The sequence below is a fragment of the Pelobates fuscus genome, chromosome 1, assembly GCF_036172605.1.
Source record: "Pelobates fuscus isolate aPelFus1 chromosome 1, aPelFus1.pri, whole genome shotgun sequence".
Classification (NCBI taxonomy): Eukaryota; Metazoa; Chordata; class Amphibia; order Anura; family Pelobatidae; genus Pelobates; species Pelobates fuscus.
In genome coordinates, this window is record NC_086317.1 from 446,429,649 (window position 1) to 446,448,987 (window position 19,339).

General features: G+C 43.3%; 1 protein-coding gene across 3 annotated transcripts in view; it reads right to left on the reverse strand.

Annotated features, from left to right (window-relative positions):
* Positions 1-19,339, reverse strand: part of ELMOD1 (ELMO domain containing 1) — a 136,686-nt gene that overhangs the window by 31,651 nt on the left and 85,696 nt on the right. For all 3 annotated transcript variants that reach the window (XM_063430210.1, XM_063430192.1, XM_063430200.1), the window contains exons 3-6: positions 19,062-19,207; positions 17,748-17,776; positions 14,821-14,918; positions 10,032-10,161 (exon numbers count right to left, since the gene is read on the reverse strand). In XM_063430210.1, the coding sequence (XP_063286280.1) occupies positions 10,032-10,161; positions 14,821-14,918; positions 17,748-17,776; positions 19,062-19,207 (403 nt within the window). The remainder of the gene's footprint in view (positions 1-10,031; positions 10,162-14,820; positions 14,919-17,747; positions 17,777-19,061; positions 19,208-19,339) is intronic.

Genomic DNA, 19,339 nt, shown 5'->3' on the forward strand with positions numbered 1-19,339 from the left:
TCACTAAAGACACAAGTACCTGCAAAACTGTGGTCCTCAGGCCCAGAGGACATAGGTCACCTAAAAGTTCCACCTGTGATGGTAAAACTCATTCCAGGAGCAAAGCTACCAAGGAAACCACAATACCCTTTAAAACCAGCTCAAGCTGCAGCTATCTCAATTCAAATCAAAGCACTCTTGGAGAAGGGTGCTCTCGTGAAATGTGAATCAAAATGCAACACCCCATTGTTTCCTGTGAAGAAGAAGACTCCAAAAGGTGAACCAGAGAAGTACAGAATGGTCCAGGATCTCCGTGCAGTGAATGAGGCAACTGTCCTGGACACCCCTATTGTACCAAACCCACACACTCTGCTCTCTGGGGTCCCACCTTCTGCAAAATACTTCACAGTCATTGATCTGGCCAATGCCTTCTTCAGTGTACCCCTGGATCCAATTTGTCAATACCTGTTCGCCTTCACACATGAAAAGCAACAGTATACATGGACTATCATGCCCCAAGGGGCACAAAACTCTCCAAGTCAATTTGCAAAGGCCATGTGCTCTATCCTTGATCCATGGCAATCAGACCATCCAAAAGTTGTCCTGCTCCAGTATGTGGATGATTTGCTGCTCTGTGGAGATGACATACCTACAACTGAAGAGTGTTCAATTAGTCTCCTTTGCTACTTAGCAGACCAAGGATGCAAAGCTTCACTTCTCAAGCTTCAATTCTGTCAACCTACTGTAATCTTCCTCGGACATTGTCTATCTCAGGGTACCAGACATCTCACTCGTGACCGAGTTAGAGCAGTACTGGATATTCCACCTCCAAGGACTTCAAAATCTCTACGTGCCTTCTTAGGCCTCATTTCCTACTGCCGAGCATGGATCCCAGAAGCCTCTCTGCTTATGCAACCACTCTATGATGCACTCAAGTCAGACCCATTCTGCCTGACCAATGAAGCACAAGACAACTTCTGTACACTAAAACGTACCATTGCATCTGCTCCTGCTCTAGGCCTACCAGACTATACCAAACTCTTCAAGTTGTTTGTCTCTGAAAGACAAGGCCACGCTACAGGAGTCCTTACTCAAACAAATGACTTAAGAGGCCGTCAAAGGCCTATTGGATTTTTCTCCTGCCAGCTGGATATTGTGGCCAGAGGGAACCCCTCTTGCCTTCGGGCCGTTTTTGCAGTAAGAGAACTAATTGAAAGAACTGCGGACCTGGTCCTTGGCCACCCTCTAGTTGTCTTGGCCCCTCATGACATTTCTGCCATCATCAACCAAGTACAACTCAAGCATGTGTCTCCTGCAAGACACCTACGCCTTCAATGTCACCTCCTATTACCTGACAACATCACCATACAAAGATGTCAAGTTCTCAATCCGTCCACTCTTCTCCCACTACCTGAGGGAGGTATCCACTATGTCTTTATCATGGATGAAACCTACATCTACCTTCTTACTGGTACCATCAAGAGAATGCATCCTGATTTATCCTTTCATGATGGACAAACACCTCTCTGCGAGGGAGCAGGATATGCCTTCTGTACCATGTGGTACAAACCAAACATCACTCCTGAACCTTGCTATGAAGATGAGCTCTATCATCAGGTGGAGGTGAAACTCACTGCACAAGACTTCTACTGTGACACTGAAGGCAACAGCATGGTCTTGATTCAACTACCTTCAGAACTCAAATACTTGTATCGTCATTGGGACACTGCCATTCCACATGTCCCTGTCACCAAGTTGAAAACAAGATCATGGAATGATCTTGGGCCCATGGCAAAATTATGGGCCACCATGGATGAATCACAGCTACAGGAAAATGGCATTGTCAAATACCCAACAACTGACCATCTTGAAGCATGGCCACGCCACTTCCTGGAAAATGAATTTCAAGATCTAGTCATAGTGAATGACTATGACCCAGAGACACCTCATGACTGTTTTGAACAGATGAAAATGGAGACAATACACCTACCAACTGTACATGAGGATCCATTAGCAGATCCTGATCCGGTTCAAGGTATGCTGATGAAGAAGGAAAATACCACACAGGATATGCCGTAACCACAACAGATGAAGTTATCAAGTCATCATCTTTACCACCAACAATGTCTGCACAAGAAGCTGAATTGCAAGCCCTGACTTCAGCATGCAAGATCTCCGAAGAAAAACGTGCCAACATCTACACAGATTCAAGATACGCTCTGGGTGTGGCACATGACTTCGGACTAATTTGGAAAACAATAACCAATAATTGCTAACCCCACCTTTGAAGATACTATGGCCGCTGAAACAGGTTTTAATTATGTTAATTTATGGTTAGAATGGATGAAATATAATGCCAACAAACATAACAGAACCGCATGCTATGTGTGTGGTGGTGCCCGGCCTCGCCTTGGCACCGTACCTTTGACTTTGCCAGTAGATATAGAAGAATGTGTTTTTAGTCTTTTTGCCTACCACTACAACTTTAATAGGTCCCTCTGCAAAGCATGGACAGTAGAATACCCTCTCCTAACCAAGGATGTCAAACCCCCAGATGGTGTTACAGTTTACAAGGGAAACTACACCTGTTATGCCAATTATGATGGGATTGGTAAGTTCTTGGGTAACTTCTCCAAAGGGTATTGTGCCACCTACAGAACTGTCCCTATGTACCTGTTACAATTCCATACTAGGTCATTAGGGGATATCTACTGGTTGTGTGGGGATTTACAGCTAAGATCCAGGATGGACAAGGAATGGTGGGGGGAGTGTACTCTGGCTAAAGCCATCATGCCTATACATATTATCTCTGACACACACCCTGACATACATGAGTCAATACACACACCAGCCAAGGTTAAGCGTGAAGCCCCAGTAAAAGGCAGTTTTGACCCTCACATTTACATTGATGCCATTGGGGTGCCTAGGGGGGTGCCTAATGAATTTAAAGCAAGAGATGAAGTTGCTGCGGGGTTTGAATCACTTTTTACCATAGTTACTGCAAACAAGAATTTAAATTGGATAAATTACATTTATTACAACCAACAACGCTTTGTTAACTACACCAGAGATGCCCTCCAGGGTTTAGCCGAACAGCTGCAGGCTACATCTCAAATGTCCTTCCAGAATAGAATGGCCTTAGACATGATTCTAGCTGAAAAAGGGGGTGTATGTAAAATATTGCCCGACACCATGACCTGTTGTACTTACATCCCAGAAAACACAGGTCCTAATGGTAAAGTCACCTTGGCCATAGAAAAATTAAATGAGCTCTCTGAAGAGTTAAAAAGGAATTCTGGGATAAAAGATTCCTGGGAAAGATGGTTTGGTTGGATGACAGGATGGCAAAAAGCTTTAATGCATATTGGTATGGCAATACTAATTTCTCTTTTCATTTTCGCTCTTCTCGTTTGTTGTGTCCTCCCCTGTCTGAGAAAATTCCTACAGAAGACTGTAGACCAAGCGGCACCAACTTTTGCACATCTGACAGTTGATGACCAAGATTTCCAAGATCTCAACTCACCCTGTATACCGCTGCAAACTATCCCTTTTACTGATAAAGTGCAAGAGTTCTAGGTAGGGAACAGCTTAGGGACAGCGTCCGTCTCTATGTGTCAGGGTACCTGTAGTCTCTACCTCAGAGGAGGTGAGAGACTTAGACGTTTATCCTCCCAGAGGGGTTGTTTCTTCCGTTCCTCGCGGTTCTCTCGGCCATTTACAAGCCGACCGCGAGGGATCCACTTCCTTATATGACGCGACGCTCAGTAGTCGACGTCATGACGCCAACCCGGGTCGACCTGTCAGTCAAGTCCCGAGCACTAATCAGGACTCGTCGGGGGCGTGATTACCCTCTAGAATCAAGGTATAAAGTAAGGCTTTCGGCATCTGCTCATTGCCCTGTCGTGGTTCTAGCCTGTCTAGTCACTCAGTGCTCTTGTATTCTAGTTGTCTCTTTGGTTCTGACCCGGCTTGTTTGTACTACCCTGTTTATCTCTGTTACCCTTTGACTCGGCTTGTCTCTCGCTTACCTGTCCTCTCGTTCCCTCGACCTCGGCTTGTTCCTAGACCATTCTCTACTTACTCCTTACGTTAAGTCCGGCCATTCTAAGGTCCGGTATACGAACCTACCACCTGTTTGTACTCTGCGTGTTGGATCCCTGTCCCGATCCTGACATTACGACAGGGCCAATGGATCCTGCAGGTACAAACACTCAGGTTGGTCCTTCTGACTCTAGGTTCGACGCCATGGATCACAGAATGGACCAGATGGCTCTAGCACTACAGGCGTTACTATCTCGTTCTAGTAATCAACCAGACAACTTCTATCTCTCCTGTGAGTTCAGGTCTAGAGGTAGCCACTGTAGGTGCTTCTTCCCGTATCACTCCACCTGTACGTTATGGTGGTTCTCCAGAGAAGTGTCGTGGTTTCTTAAACCAAATAGGTATCCATTTCGAATTACAACCCCGCTCCTATCCTACAGATAGGGCGAAGGTTGGATTTATTATCACATTACTTGTTGAGAAAGCTTTGAGATGGGCCAATCCATTGTGGGAAAATGATAATCCGTTAGTATATAATTATAATGCCTTTGTAGCTGCTTTCAGAAGAACTTTTGACCCTCCAGGTAGAAAGGTCAATGCAGCTAGATTACTGTTGCGCCTTAGACAAGAAAACCGAACACTTGTGGATTATGCACTAGAGTTCAGGTCCTTGGCGGCAGAGGTTAAGAGGAATGAACAGGCTTATATAGATGTATTTTTAAACGGGTTATCAGACATAATCCTTGACGAGGTTGCTACTAGAGAGCTTCCTGAAAATTTGGAGGATTTAATTTCTTTTATTTCTCGCATTGACGAACGTTTAAGAGAGAGGCAGAACACTCGAGAGAGAAACCGTAGACCTTCCTTTAAACTAGCTCCTTCATTTCAAAGTTCTGAATCCACAACCTCACTTTTTCCAGAACCTATGCAGATAGGCAATACTCGCCTCTCAGAAGAGGAGAGACAGTACAGGAGAAGGGTTGTGTATGTACTGTGGAGTCAGAGGTCATTTACGCCTAAATTGTCCTAATCGCTCGGGAAACGCTCGCACCTAAGTTTCTCTAGAGGACAGGCCTTGGGTGTTTCTATTTTGTCCTCTAATCTTAATTATAAAGATCACAGGCTTCTGCTACCCGTTTCTTTAACTTGGGAGAAGGGAGTACTAGAAACTATGGCATTGATAGATTCCAGAGCTGCTGAGAGCTTTATCGACCAAGTTTTTGTTACCAAACACGCTATCCCATCCCAGTTAAGGGAGACACCCTTGGCCGTTGAGGCCATAGATGGTAGACTTTTAGTTGAGCCTGTTATTTTCCGTGAAACCATACCCGTTAAATTAACTGTTGGAATCTTACACGAGGAAGACATATCTTTATTGCTTATTTCTTCTCCTTCTGTTCCCATAGTCCTGGGGTACCCTTGTTTAAAAAAACATAACCCTATTATTGATTGGGAATTAGGGGAGATAATCTCATGGGGTCAGGGTTGTCAGGACAGGTGCTTACGGACAGTGTCACCGCTTTGCGCAGTTAACACACCGATTAATTCTACCTACTCTACAGAGGTACAAATACCGCCCCTGTCCCTGGATTTAAAGGCAGTATTTGACAAAAAGAATGCTGATACTTTACCTCCACACAGGTCTTTTGATTGTAAGATTAATCTACTACCTGGTACTATGCCCCCCAGGGGTAATGTATATCCTTTGTCCACTAAAGAGAACTTAGTCTTAGAGGAGTATATTCGTGAGAACCTTGAAAAAGGATTCATTAGGAGATCCTCCTCTCCTGCCGGGGCTGGGTTTTTTTTTGTTAAAAAGAAGGATGGTACACTAAGACCTTGCATTGATTATCGAGGTTTGAACAAAATAACCATTAGAAATGCCTACCCAATTCCTTTGATTACCGAGCTCTTTGATCGTCTAAAAGGCTCCAAGATTTTCACCAAGTTAGATCTCAGAGGGGCGTATAACTTGGTGAGAATTCAGCAGGGACACGAGTGGATGACGGCGTTCAATACCCGTTATGGGCACTATGAATACACAGTAATGCCTTTTGGCCTCTGTAATGCACCGGCAGTATTTCAGGACCTGATCAATGAAGTTCTTAGGGAATTTCAACATGACTGCGTTATTGTATATCTGGATGATATACTTATACACTCTAGAGAGATTGAGACTCACCACAGACAAGTCAGAAGGGTATTGCGCAAGCTTCTTCAACATGGCCTGTACTGCAAATTGGAGAAATGCAGCTTTGACCAATCCCAGATAAACTTTCTTGGTTATGTGATTTCTGGGGAAGGGTTTAAGATGGACCCGGATAAGCTCCAGTCCATTTTGGATTGGCCTTTACCCAGGGGCCTCAAGGCCATTCAGAGGTTTATTGGATTCTCCAACTATTATAGGCGCTTCATTAAGGGTTACTCTTCAATTATAGCTCCTATTACCAATATGACCAGACAGGGGGCTGACACTAAGAACTGGTCTACTGAAGCCCTTCTTGCCTTCAAAACACTCAAGGAACTGTTTGCTTCTGCACCAATTTTAGTTCACCCTGATACGACTCTGCCTTTCCTACTCGAGGTAGACGCCTCAGAGACTTGTCATGACATCCTGTCCCAAAGGTTAGGTGTGGATAAGCCCTTACATCCATGTGGTTTTTTTTCCAAGAAACTATCAGGCCCTGAGAGCAGATATGACATTGGTGACAGGGAACTACTAGCAGTTATCATGGCTTTAAAGGAGTGGAGACATTTACTGGAGGGCACCTTACATCCTGTTACTATTTTGACAGACCACAAGAACCTGTCCTATATTGGGGAGGCCAAGCGCTTGTCCTCCAGGCAAGCTCGTTGGTCTTTATTCCTCACGCATTTCAATTACGTGCTCACTTATAGACCTGGTTCTAAGAATTCTAAAGCCGATGCTTTGTCTCGACAATATGAACCTTCTGCGATATCTGAGCCGGTTTTGTCTTCTATAGTACCCAGGTGCAATATTATCGCCAACACGAGTCTTAAGATTCACTCTCCGTTGCTTGGTCAGATCATGAAGTTGCAGCATCTGGCTCCTAGACAGACTCCTGGGGCAAGGCATTTCGTTCCTCCTGAACTCCAACTGGAACTCTTACAGTGTTTTCACAACAGTAATGCGGCTGGGCATCCGGGTATTCGCAAGACATGTTCCTTGATCTCTAAAGATTTCTGGTGGCCTTCTTTACGGAAGGATATTAGGGATTTCATCGGAGCATGTGAGGTCTGTATGAAGACTAAGCAACCTCATACGCTTCCATGTGGGTTGTTACATCCCTTGAACATTCCAGAGAGACCATGGTCCTGTTTGGCTATGGACTTCATTGTAGATTTGCCTGTTTCTAAAAAACAGACTGTGATCCTCACGGTGGTTGATAGGTTTACTAAGATGGCTCATTTCGTGCCCTTATCTAAACTCCCGACTTCTCCTGAATTGGCGGAGATATTCGCGAGAGAGATTTTTCGCTTACATGGGATACCTTCCGAAATTGTTTCCGATAGAGGTTCCCAATTTGTTTCACGTTTTTGGAGATCCTTCTGTTCTCAACTAGGCATCAAATTGAATTTTTCTTCTGCCTATCACCCTCAGTCTAACGGAGCTGCTGAACGTACCAATCAAAAGATTGAACAATATTTGCGTTGTTTTGTTTCTGAACACCAGGACGATTGGGTCGGTTTGATTCCTTGGGCGGAGTTTGCACACAATAATCTCGTTTGTGATTCTACTCGTTCCAGCCCCTTCTTCATGAATTATGGCTTTCATCCTTCCATTCTTCCCTCGGTTTCTCCTTCCCAAGGGGTACCGTCGGTTGATGTTCATGTTGCCAATTTGAGGAAGTTGTGGGATCAGACTCGACAAATTCTCCTACATAATTCCATGTTGTTCAAGAAACACGCTGATAAGCACAGAAGGGCGGCTCCGGTTTTTGTTCCAGGTGATAGGGTATGGTTGAGTACTAGAAACATTCGTTTGAAGGTTCCTTCTATGAAATTCGCTCCTCGTTACATTGGCCCTTACAGGGTTCTGACTCGAATTAACCCAGTTGCGTATCGCCTAGCTCTTCCAGCTACCTTACGCATTCCTAACTCCTTTCATGTTTCTTTACTGAAACCGCTAGTCTGTAACAGATTTTCCTCCACTATATCCTCTTCTCGCTCTGTTCAGGTTGAGGGTCAGGAGGAGTATGAAATCAACTCCATCATCGATTCTCGAATCTCCCGGGGGAAGTTACAATATCTTATTGACTGGAAGGGATATGGTCCTGAGGAGAGGACTTGGGTACCTCAGGAGGATGTACATGCTCCTCGCCTCCGCAGGGCTTTTCACTCCCGTTTTCCATCTTGTCCCGGTTCCTTCCGCCCGGTGGGCGTTTCTGAGAGGGGGGGTACTGTCAGGGTACCTGTAGTCTCTACCTCAGAGGAGGTGAGAGACTTAGACGTTTATCCTCCCAGAGGGGTTGTTTCTTCCGTTCCTCGCGGTTCTCTCGGCCATTTACAAGCCGACCGCGAGGGATCCACTTCCTTATATGACGCGACGTTCAGTAGTCGACGTCATGACGCCAACCCGGGTCGACCTGTCAGTCAAGTCCCGAGCACTAATCAGGACTCGTCGGGGCGTGATTACCCTCTAGAATCAAGGTATAAAGTAAGGCTTTCGGCATCTGCTCATTGCCCTGTCGTGGTTCTAGCCTGTCTAGTCACTCAGTGCTCTTGTATTCTAGTTGTCTCTTTGGTTCTGACCCGGCTTGTTTGTACTACCCTGTTTATCTCTGTTACCCTTTGACTCGGCTTGTCTCTCGCTTACCTGTCCTCTCGTTCCCTCGACCTCGGCTTGTTCCTAGACCATTCTCTACTTACTCCTTACGTTAAGTCCGGCCATTCTAAGGTCCGGTATACGTACCTACCACCTGTTTGTACTCTGCGTGTTGGATCCCTGTCCCGATCCTGACACTATGGAACTGACTGCCGTGCGGAGATGTGGTGGACAAGCCACCGCGGGTTACCAGCGGAGTGAAGAGATTTCCTGACCGTATTGACGGATGTGCTGCAGCCTGTTAGGGAAAGGAAGGGACAGAATTGCACTTTGCAATAACACCTAGCTAGTGGTCACTGGGTTTCTGTGCCTTTGGGCTAACAGGTCTTCTGGTATTAACAAATAAAGTTCATCTTTTTTAGAATCTAACATTTCATAGGGGGGACTGATGTAGAATTATTAAAAACCTTTATTGATCCTGTATTGAATTTTTGTACTAACTCCATTTTAACTACATTACATGACAGATTTTCCTAACAGCATTTAGAATATTGAATAGAGAATGTATTTCCTAGAAGGACATGACTAACACCGGAATTATCAAGTTCCTGTAATATGAAACAAAGTATACTATAGCTAGGCCATGAGAAAACTGCCCTAATGAAATGTTCTTTCATAAAAAAGACCCTGAACCTGACCCAGAGTCTGACATCACTAACTACCCAAAATGACGCCCAAGCCCCCCTTCCCACCGAGTAAACCTCGTGCTGGGTAAGATGGCGCTTGAGCCATCTGTCCACACCCGTGTCCAGAATGACACCACCTCCCGGTGGGAGGACACCTAGCCAGCCACTTAGTACTTGAGCCAATTAATAATATTGATGGGTGGACATTGACATAACCACTTAACACCTAATCCAATTAATGAGGTTTATTTGTTGTTATCTTGATATTCAATGATGATGCAATTTCGCTCTTATAAGGGTCTGCGAGCCCGCTTTTTAACCAGATGCCATTAAATTTTCTCGAAGTGCTTTTAACCTGAACTCCGTGTGTCAGTGTGAATTTACTTCTGCGTATACGCAATTTAATCATCTCAGATTTGGACAGGAACAGATAGACATTGAAACATATTTGTTTATTTAAAATAATCTATATCACCACAAGAGCCCTGGAGCCCCCTCCCCCAAGGTGTAAATAATCAAACCATTTGGTAATTTCTCACCTTTTGAAGCATATCTTCATGTTGGTTGTTGTCTGAGTCGTATGCTTCCCGACGCAGCCTTTCGATCTCCAGAGTCAGATTGCGATATCCCACAATTTGCAAGAGGCAAGCTTGGAGGGACACACTCAGTCTAAGAGCACACAAAGAACATTTACTTTCGATAGAGAATATATTATTCTACCTTAAAAATGTGGTGTGTTTCTAAAGATATTCTCTATTAAGTAGTATACTGACATGTTATTTTTTTACTGAATAATTGGTGGATCTATTGCATGCATCTAGAGCAAGCATGTCAAACTCGTGGCCCACAAATAATTTCTTTGTGGCTCAGCCAATCAGGGGGGGCGCAAAAATCACTGACAAGTGATTTTTGTGCCCACCTCAGCCTGTGCTCCCAGCGCCCCCAAGGCAGCATGCGGTGTCATAAAGGAACCACACACATAGTACACTGGGAGAGGGAGTGCCTCCCCCTTCCACTCTGCGTATGAGTGCCAGGTGTTACGTGACTACCCGGTGTTCAGTCTGACACTGCCTGCAGCCGGAGAATGACAGGCCCCCTGCTATGTCAGGTGAGAAACAGCAGGGAGGGGGGCCATCTATCTACAGAGCCCATTGAAGGGTTGGGGACGGAGATATAGATGGAGAAGGAGAGAATTGCTTGGATGGAATGGGTGGGGGAAGACATGGATGGAATGGGTGGATGGAGACCTGGAGGGAGAGATATGGAAGGGAGGGAGAGATGTGGGAGAGAGACATGGAAGTGAGGGAGAGATGTGGGAGGATAGATATGGAAGGAGAGAGACATGGATGAAAGGTGGGAGAGAGACATGGAAGAAAACCGACATAGATGGAAGGGGGGGAGAGACATGGGGGAAGAGACATGGAGGAACACAGACATGGATGTTAGGGGAAAGAAGAGACACGGATGAAAGGAGGGAGAGAGACCTGGAGGGAAACCGACATGGATGGAAGGGTGGAGAGACACGGATGGAAGGGGGGAGAGAGACATAGATGAAAGGCAGGAGAGAGACATGGATCGAAGGTGGGAGAGAGACATGGATGGGAGGTGGGAGAGAGACATGGGGGAGATACATGGAGGGAAACAGACATGGATGGACGGGGGGAAGAAGAGACATGGATGGAAGGGGGGAGAGAGACAGCGGACAGTGTGGCTTCCTACCTGTCTGAGACTGCAGTTTGCAGAAGGACTGAGAGAGCGAGCGGGATGGACACTTCAGACAGTGGCATTACTACTGAGATAGTAAGTAACTTGAGGTGAAGCTTTTGAGTGAATTATATATATGTACGCAGGATTACATATTGTTTTCATGAGAATGATACAAGTAATTTTAGTTTTCCTCTGGCACTTTTTCTTTTCACTCTCATTTTTTCTTCCTTCTACTGTAACTTCCTCGGCTTCCCTGGTTACCCTCAATTCTCCCTCCTGGGTGTTGGGCGTGATCAGGGGACCCCTTGTACCCTGCTTATCTTTCTCCTACTTCTCCCTCCGCAAGTCCCACAACTAAGTAGGTGTGGGAGAGTGAATTTGCGTGGTGTTCTCTGTGTGCTTTTGGACCCGAACTGCGTGTGATCATGGCTTATCGACCGGCTCCCCTGTCTGTCCTTACTCTGAACCGCAGGGGCCTGAATATTCCAGAACGCAGGTCGCACTTGTTGAGGGTTCTAAAGAAAGACCGTGTGTCGGTGGCGCTATTTCAGGAAACTCACTTGATGGAGGGCGCAACCCCTAGACTTCAGGACCGATGCTACCTGACTTATTGCTTCTGTAATCACCCCTCGGCCCATAAGGCTGGTGTAGTTATTCTATTTGCTGCAGACCTGCAATTCCGGGAAATTGAGCATAGGAACAATCAGGATTCTTTTCTTGAAAGGTGTTATTGCCGAAAAGACATACTCTTTCACTTCCCTGTATGTCCCTAACTGTAAACAGGCACAGCTCATCAGGAGAACCATGGTTAAATTGGAGGGTTTTGCAGAGGGAAACTGTATTGTGGGGGGGGGACGGGACTTTAATGCTCCTCTTGACCCACTACTTGACTCTTCCTCTGGACATAGCTGCATTTCTAAATTGCATATATGTTCTATTCGTAAAACTCTGGGAAATATTGCAAGCCAGACGCCACCTGACAGAACTTCTCAAGCATCGACATTTTCGATCGTTTTAACATTCTAAAAGGTTTCTTTAATGCCCACGCGAACAAAGGGGGCAAGTTCCTTGCACGTTTATTGAAAGGAAGACTCCCGCATACACAGGTCCGCAGGTTGAGACTGCCTTCGGGGAGGACATCACCCTTCCCGAATGACATCGCTGATTAATTTCGGTCCTTCTACTATTCCTTGTACAACTTGCACGAGCCGAATGACTTGGACATGAATAGGTCAGTATTGATTGACAACTACTTGCGGACAAATGTTACGAAAATCATATCTCTTGCAGCGGCAGAGGCACTGGATGGTCCAATCACTGAAGAAGAACTGTCTGCTGCCCTGAAGGGAACTAAAGTCCGCAAAACACCTGGCCCTGATGGGTTTTCCGCTGGTTATTATAAGAGAGGAGATTGGAGCAGAATCGCTAGTAGCTATAATGGTGGTCCTGCTTAAGCCCGGAAAGGACCCCGAACACTGCAGCAGCTACCGCCCAATCTCATTGCTCAATGTGGATGCCAAACTATTCACGAAGGTCCTGGAGACTAGATTGCAGTCTGTTCTGCCACATTTGATCCAGGCGGACCAGACATGTTTTGTTCCTGTTCGTGAAGCAACATCAAGCTAGAAAAATGAATCAACGCATGCTCTTATTGTCAACTGATGCCGAGAAGGCTCTTGTCCGTGTAAACTGGCCCTATATGATGGCTATGCTGAAGACCATGGGATTGGGTACGAGATTGCTCAGTTGGGTAGCTGCACTGTATAGCAAACTGCGTGCTTAGGTGAGGATGAATGGAGCTCTGACAGCAGATTTTAGCATTCGCAATGGGACGCGTCAGGGTTGCCCTCTCTCTCCGATGCTTTTTACCATGTTCTTAGAACTCCTACTTCAGGCACTCCGCCAAATTACGGATGTTCGGGGTTATGCCATGCAGGGGGTGGAACATAAGGTCACTGCTTATGCAGATGACCTCCTCTTCTTTGTGACGAATCTGAGGGTCACCTTACCCTGTCTCTTCTCGGAATTCAAGAGGTTTGGCATGTTTTCTGGCTTTAAACTCAATCTGTCAAAATGCAAAGTGTTGAATGTCACGTTCCCTGCTAATGACTATACAGCCCTAGACACTATTTCCATTCCACTGGTGCTATGGTAAAATGAAATACCAAGGAGTCTGGGTGACCACAGATCCGCAAGATCTATATCAATGCAATTTTCTTCCCCTGTTGACGTTACTGGCAGATCTATGGAAAATGGTCATACCCCCATGTGTCCTGGCATGGTCGGGTGGCTGTAGTTAAAATGAATGTTTTCTCAAGTGTATTATACCTCTTCCAGACAACCCCACTATTCATAGGGCATTATGGGATGGACAGCTCCTTGCTCTAGACGTATTATTGGGTGGTGGACCGCACCTTGATTTCTCTCCGATATATTTAATTGCAACACAATTTCCGTACGTTGCCGCAAAGGGATAAGCTGCATAGGAGCCTCACGTAGGTTGAAGATCTTTGCTCACAGGGCTTGGCGATTGAGAAAGCAGTTTCAATGCTTTATCAACATCTTCTGGTTGGAAATTGTTCCAAAGACAGTGGGAGGACCCAATAGGTAAATCTTTTTCGGCTACGCAGTGGGACAAGGTGCTATTGTCGCAACACAAGAGATCTATAAGCTCACAGTACCAGGAAACAAACTATAAATAATATCACTATGGTAAAGGACACCGACCCTCCTTCACAGGATCTTCCCTAGTGTGTCGCCCACCTGTTGGAGATGCCAGGCTGATAGAGGCACGATGTGGAATATGGTTGGATTGTCCAGGAAATTGCTTCTTATTGGCAGATGGTGAAGGACGCGGTGACTGATATTCTCAGGGATTCCGTTGAGTGGTCGGGGGAGCTTGCTCTGCTAAACATCATCAAAACCTATTTCGGCTTACAAGAAATCCATCTTACGCCACTTGCTTAATGCGGCTAAGGGCCTGATCCCTGTTTTTTGGAAACAGACTGAGATCCCCACGAAGGTGACACAGGGTTGAGGATATACAGGTGGCTGAGGCGCTTCATGCTTCTCTCCTCGGTACGGGTTCAAAACACACAGGCATGGCAAACATGGTTTGTATATGTGGTGCGTGACTTATAATACTTCAACAGACAGGAGACACAGAGGGCTAAAAAAAGGGGGAGAACACTTTTCTTTTTTAGAGAACTTAACAATAAACGTATTTATTTTATTTCAATATTTGCTTTATGATATCTTAGATTATAAGGGACCTTCCCTGTATCCACGGTTTCATGGACACGCATATTTTCTCTTTGCGATTTAACTAAGGGCTCCCTTATACATACCATAGTCCCCTAGTACGTTTTTTCTACCTTGCTTCTAAGAATAGTAATATTCTGATGGAGTTCTTTGATTGTGACAGTGTTTTCATACACTAAATAAGGTTTCACAGAGATCCACATCTTTAATGATTTTTTGAAGAACGTGTTGCTTCAATGTTTTTTGAAAATAGGCAAATAATTAGTATAAACTTTCCAACTAAAACTGCAGTCCACACAAATAAACTGAACTCTTGAACAACAAAGAAGAATTCATTCACAGTATTAAAACAGGGCTTACTGTGGATTTGTGTCGATATTAACATTCTTCAAAGCCATGATGTCTTCAATAGTTTTTTCGATGGCATCGGGATGTACAGTCACTGCAGTCTGTAACAGCTAAGGATGAAAATGTAATTTAAAATTAATAAAAGCAGCACCATGCCCTCTCTTGGCCTTAGAAAAAGCTTTCTCTGTGTATTTTAAGACTGGGCTTGTAGGTAGTGAGCTTGTGTATGTATGTCAATGAGCTTGTCTGTAGTGAGTTTGTATGTGTGTGTCAGTGTGCTTTGTCTGTAGTGAGCATGTGTGTGTCAGTGAGCTTGTCTGCAGTGAGATTGTGTATGTGTGTCAGTGAGCTTGTCTGTAGTTGCTTGTATGTGTGTGTCAGTGAGTTCGTGTGTAGTGAGCTTACATGTGTGTGTCACTGAGCTTGTAAGGAATGAGCAAGTGTGTCAGTGAGCATGTGTGTGTCAGTGAGCTTGTCTGTAGCGAGCTTGCATGTGTCAGTGAGCTTGTCTGTAGCGAGCTTGCATGTGTCAGTGAGCTTGTCTGTAGCGAGCTTGTATGTGTATCAGTGAGCTTGTGTGTGTGTCAGTGAGCTTGTCTGTAATGAGCAAGTGTGTCAGTGAAAATGTCTATAGTGAGCTTATGTCTGTCAGTGAGCTTGTCTGTAATAAACCTTTGTGTGTATTCCAATAAGTTTGTCTGTAATAAGTTTATGTGTGTGTACCAGTAAACTTGTATATGTGTCAGTGATCTTGTGTGTTTGTGAGATTGTCTGTCATTGAGTATATTTGTGCGCGCATGTATGTATGCTTACTTTACAATTTCATTGATAATGTTACTTTATAACATATATATATATATATATATATATATATATATATACACATACATACACACTCCTCAGTGATAATGCTACTGTATAACATTTAAAATATGGCTACGTCTTCTGACCCTGGATGATTGAGTATTTTAGAAACATAGTTTATATAACATACAAGATCCAGCGTGTTCACTCATTCAATAAAACAGCAGTTTTAAAGCTCTAAATATGCACACTAAGTGGCACATTGACTTGACTAGGGCTGGCATACTTTTCTTTCACAGGGCTGTTTTATATTCCCAGCCTTTATCTTTCTATTTTTTTTTATTGCAAGCCCTACTTGAGTAGGACCATCCACAGAGAGATTTGTGAGTATTGTGCACAGAAATGGTTATTTGTTTCTATTTGCGTCACAAGCCAAATGTTTCCAGCCTTCGACTGATTGCAGTGTAGTGGGAGGTTGCCAGGTTCGGTGTACAGTATATGTGTATATACAGCACCCTTTCTTCGTGATCTCTCCAGCTAACCAGCCAGAGGTTATGGACTATTCCTTTTTTTAATTCCAATACATTTTTATTTTTCCAGCATTTTCATAGATCAGTTATTTTTTAATTGTATTTTATGGTAACTGCAGTGGTAAATGATGGCTTGTGTTTTGCCCATTTTAGTTTTTTTGGATTGGAGAGTATAAATTTAAAGACACATATGGGAAAACAATCCTTCTTGACTCCATAATGGCAATTGGAATTTCCCTTTGATCAAAAACCATTATACCGTATGTATTTAAACATCCTGTATTAGTCTGTATCTTTACACTTTCCTTGGCTCTCACATGGTTGAGAAGATAACTGAAATACATAATTATAAATTTTGACAATTTTCCCAGTGCTTCACTTTTTTTTTTTGCACTTTTTAGCTAGCAATCAATTCCTTAGTTCAAGCTCCCTGTTTTTCTTTACTAATCCACTTTACAATGTCACCAGAGGATAATCTCCTTTTCTGTGCCGCAAGGGGTTTAGGGAAAATAATCTCATAAGTTTAGCACATTTTTTTACATAGGTGTGACTGAGGAGAACAGTTTGAATATTAACACGTAGTATACAAAAATACCCGCTTTCACTGTTTTTGCAAAGGATATCACTTTCTGTTTATTTATATAAATTAATAACATTATTGAGGAATAAACAGAAACTAGATGTGGTAGCCAAAGTGATGCACCCTCACAGGAGAGATTGTCAGCCTACTGCTTAACTAGATACGTTTAGTGCATCAGCTCAAGACAAGGAAATCTTTTACTTTCACATATTTTGAAAAGGTATCCTTTTAATTCATGTTTCTCTTTTTCTGACATTTTTCATAAAATATTCATGGCGCTCTTACGCTCAGATTTCAGACATTAAAAAGTGGCCCAAATCCTATGTGACTTCAAAAATATTTTAAAACGTTTGGGATGAAGTGGAAATGTTGCAGGTTTTCCCAATACAGTGTGAAATGCCAAATAATGCCTGTAAAATTGCGAATACTGCACGAGTTGATCCATTTTTGTAGTCCAGCATTGAACATAACTGAAAACGGATGTCAAGAACAATGTTCTGCCCTCACTCCGCTACAAAGCTCGAGAGACAGCCAACTCTTTCCATAGTCCACACAGGTGACAGGGTCAATGTCGATTCAGGGTTTATTTACACATCATCAAACCTGGTGCAGTACATTGAAAAAACGGAAAAAAACAAAGCTTTCTGGGGGCAAATACATGAAGATATCTCTGTCAGGAAAGAACGCGGAACCTTAGGACACAAGAGAATGTCTACTTTTGCAAAGGTCAGGTGTACCAGGACTGGGGAATAAGAACTATAAGCAAAATAGCACACATGCAGGAAGGACCACTAAATATCACTGATATCTCCAAAGGCATTTGAATGTTCATCTAAGAGCAACTGTATTGAATATACAAAGCATCAACTATATATCTAATCACAACTAAAAATCACAAAGTGAGGTGTAAACAATTCTTTTTTTAATTTTGGTTGGTGAAGGTATATCTGGATATCAAACCCTAACTTTGTTATTCAATGATAAATATAGCACCACAACAAAATGGAAGAAAACAAATGACTTACCTTGCTTTTAGATGCCTTCAGTGAGGCCTCTGTAAGAGAGTTATACAATGCAATTAATATTATTAATACATCTACGTGAGTTGAACTGTCTGCCAAATAATCTAGCATTTTATTTTATAATTTATTAGACCAGCTTGCTTGGAAAGCCTTAAAAATAAAAATCAGATTCTGTAATAATAGTTACAGTGTTACTCTATTCTATTTTACAAATAGATATAATAACACTAAATGATAACTATTTGACCGATCTGGTCTGCACATAACAAAACAGGATTTAATAATTTAATAATTCATCAGATTAGCCTTATATTCATTACAATAATGACTGTATTCCTTTGCTGTGTTAGCCTTTACTAGTTTCAGAAAAAGACTAATCCAGATAAAGTAATGGCTCTCCTTGGGGTTCCTGAGGCCATGGCCTGGTTATTATATTAGTATTACCTTTCTATATTTTCTATCTCTAGGTCCCATATGCACCATTCAATATTGAGAAACTGTAAATTGTCGGGAATTCAATGTAGATTGAAAGTGAATTAAATTTAAAAAAAAAAATAGAAAAATTCACCAAGGCAACCATGTCTTTAATTTGGGCTAGTTTTGACTAAAATTTGAAATTCACTTTGAATTTACATTTAAATACTGATAATTCACAGTTTAGTGGCAGTATATTTTACTAAAGTGTGAACTGTTACATAGTTACATAGCTGAAAAGAGACTTGCATCCATCAAGTTCAGCATTTCTCACATTTGTTTTTGCTGTTGATCCAAAAGAAGGAAAAACAAACCAGTCTGAAATGCTTCCACTTTTGCAAAAACTAGGGATTCAGATATCTCCTTGGATCAAGCAGCTATTACCCCACTAATTAGAAATTACATCCCTGTATATTATGTTTTTGCATGTATTCATCCAATTGTTGTTTAAACATCTGTATGGACTCTGATAAAGCCACCTCTTCAGGCAGAGAATTCCACATCCTTATTGTTCTTACGGTTCGCGCCAGGGAGCTGAGCAGAGAGAGCTCAGGGGACAGTGCTCCCTCGCGGCCCGCCTCCAACATCACGTAATGCCAGCAAGGTATTTCTGGGGCATTTAGGGTTGTTTTTGTTGCCGCCCCCCTGAAAGTGCAGCAAAGGCAAATGCCTGGTCAGCCTCGCCGTAAATAGACCGCTGTTCATTACACACTATAATCATACAGTACATCTACTTTACAATCCTCCTCCCTTCAGAAAAACAAAAAAGTTAAGCATTGCCATTTAAAGAATATACATCTGCCTAAGTGAGCTAAGGGTCTTAAATAACATTACAGTTCATACCTATCTTAAGTGTTCGTCCTGCTCCAGGCTTGTTGTTGTAACAGATCCTCTGTAGCTCACAGCGTCCAGTTAGCTTACGCAAAATGAACTTCAGGAAGCGCCACACACAGACACAATAAAAATAGAACCACACCTGGACCACCATTCTACAGAAAAACACAGGAGATAAAATTACAGGATTTTAAACCAGTCATCTGAAATGATGTCAGTAGATACAAGATATTTCACCTCCAAACCTGTGAAAAAGAGCAGTCCATTATTTAGTATACACAAGCAAT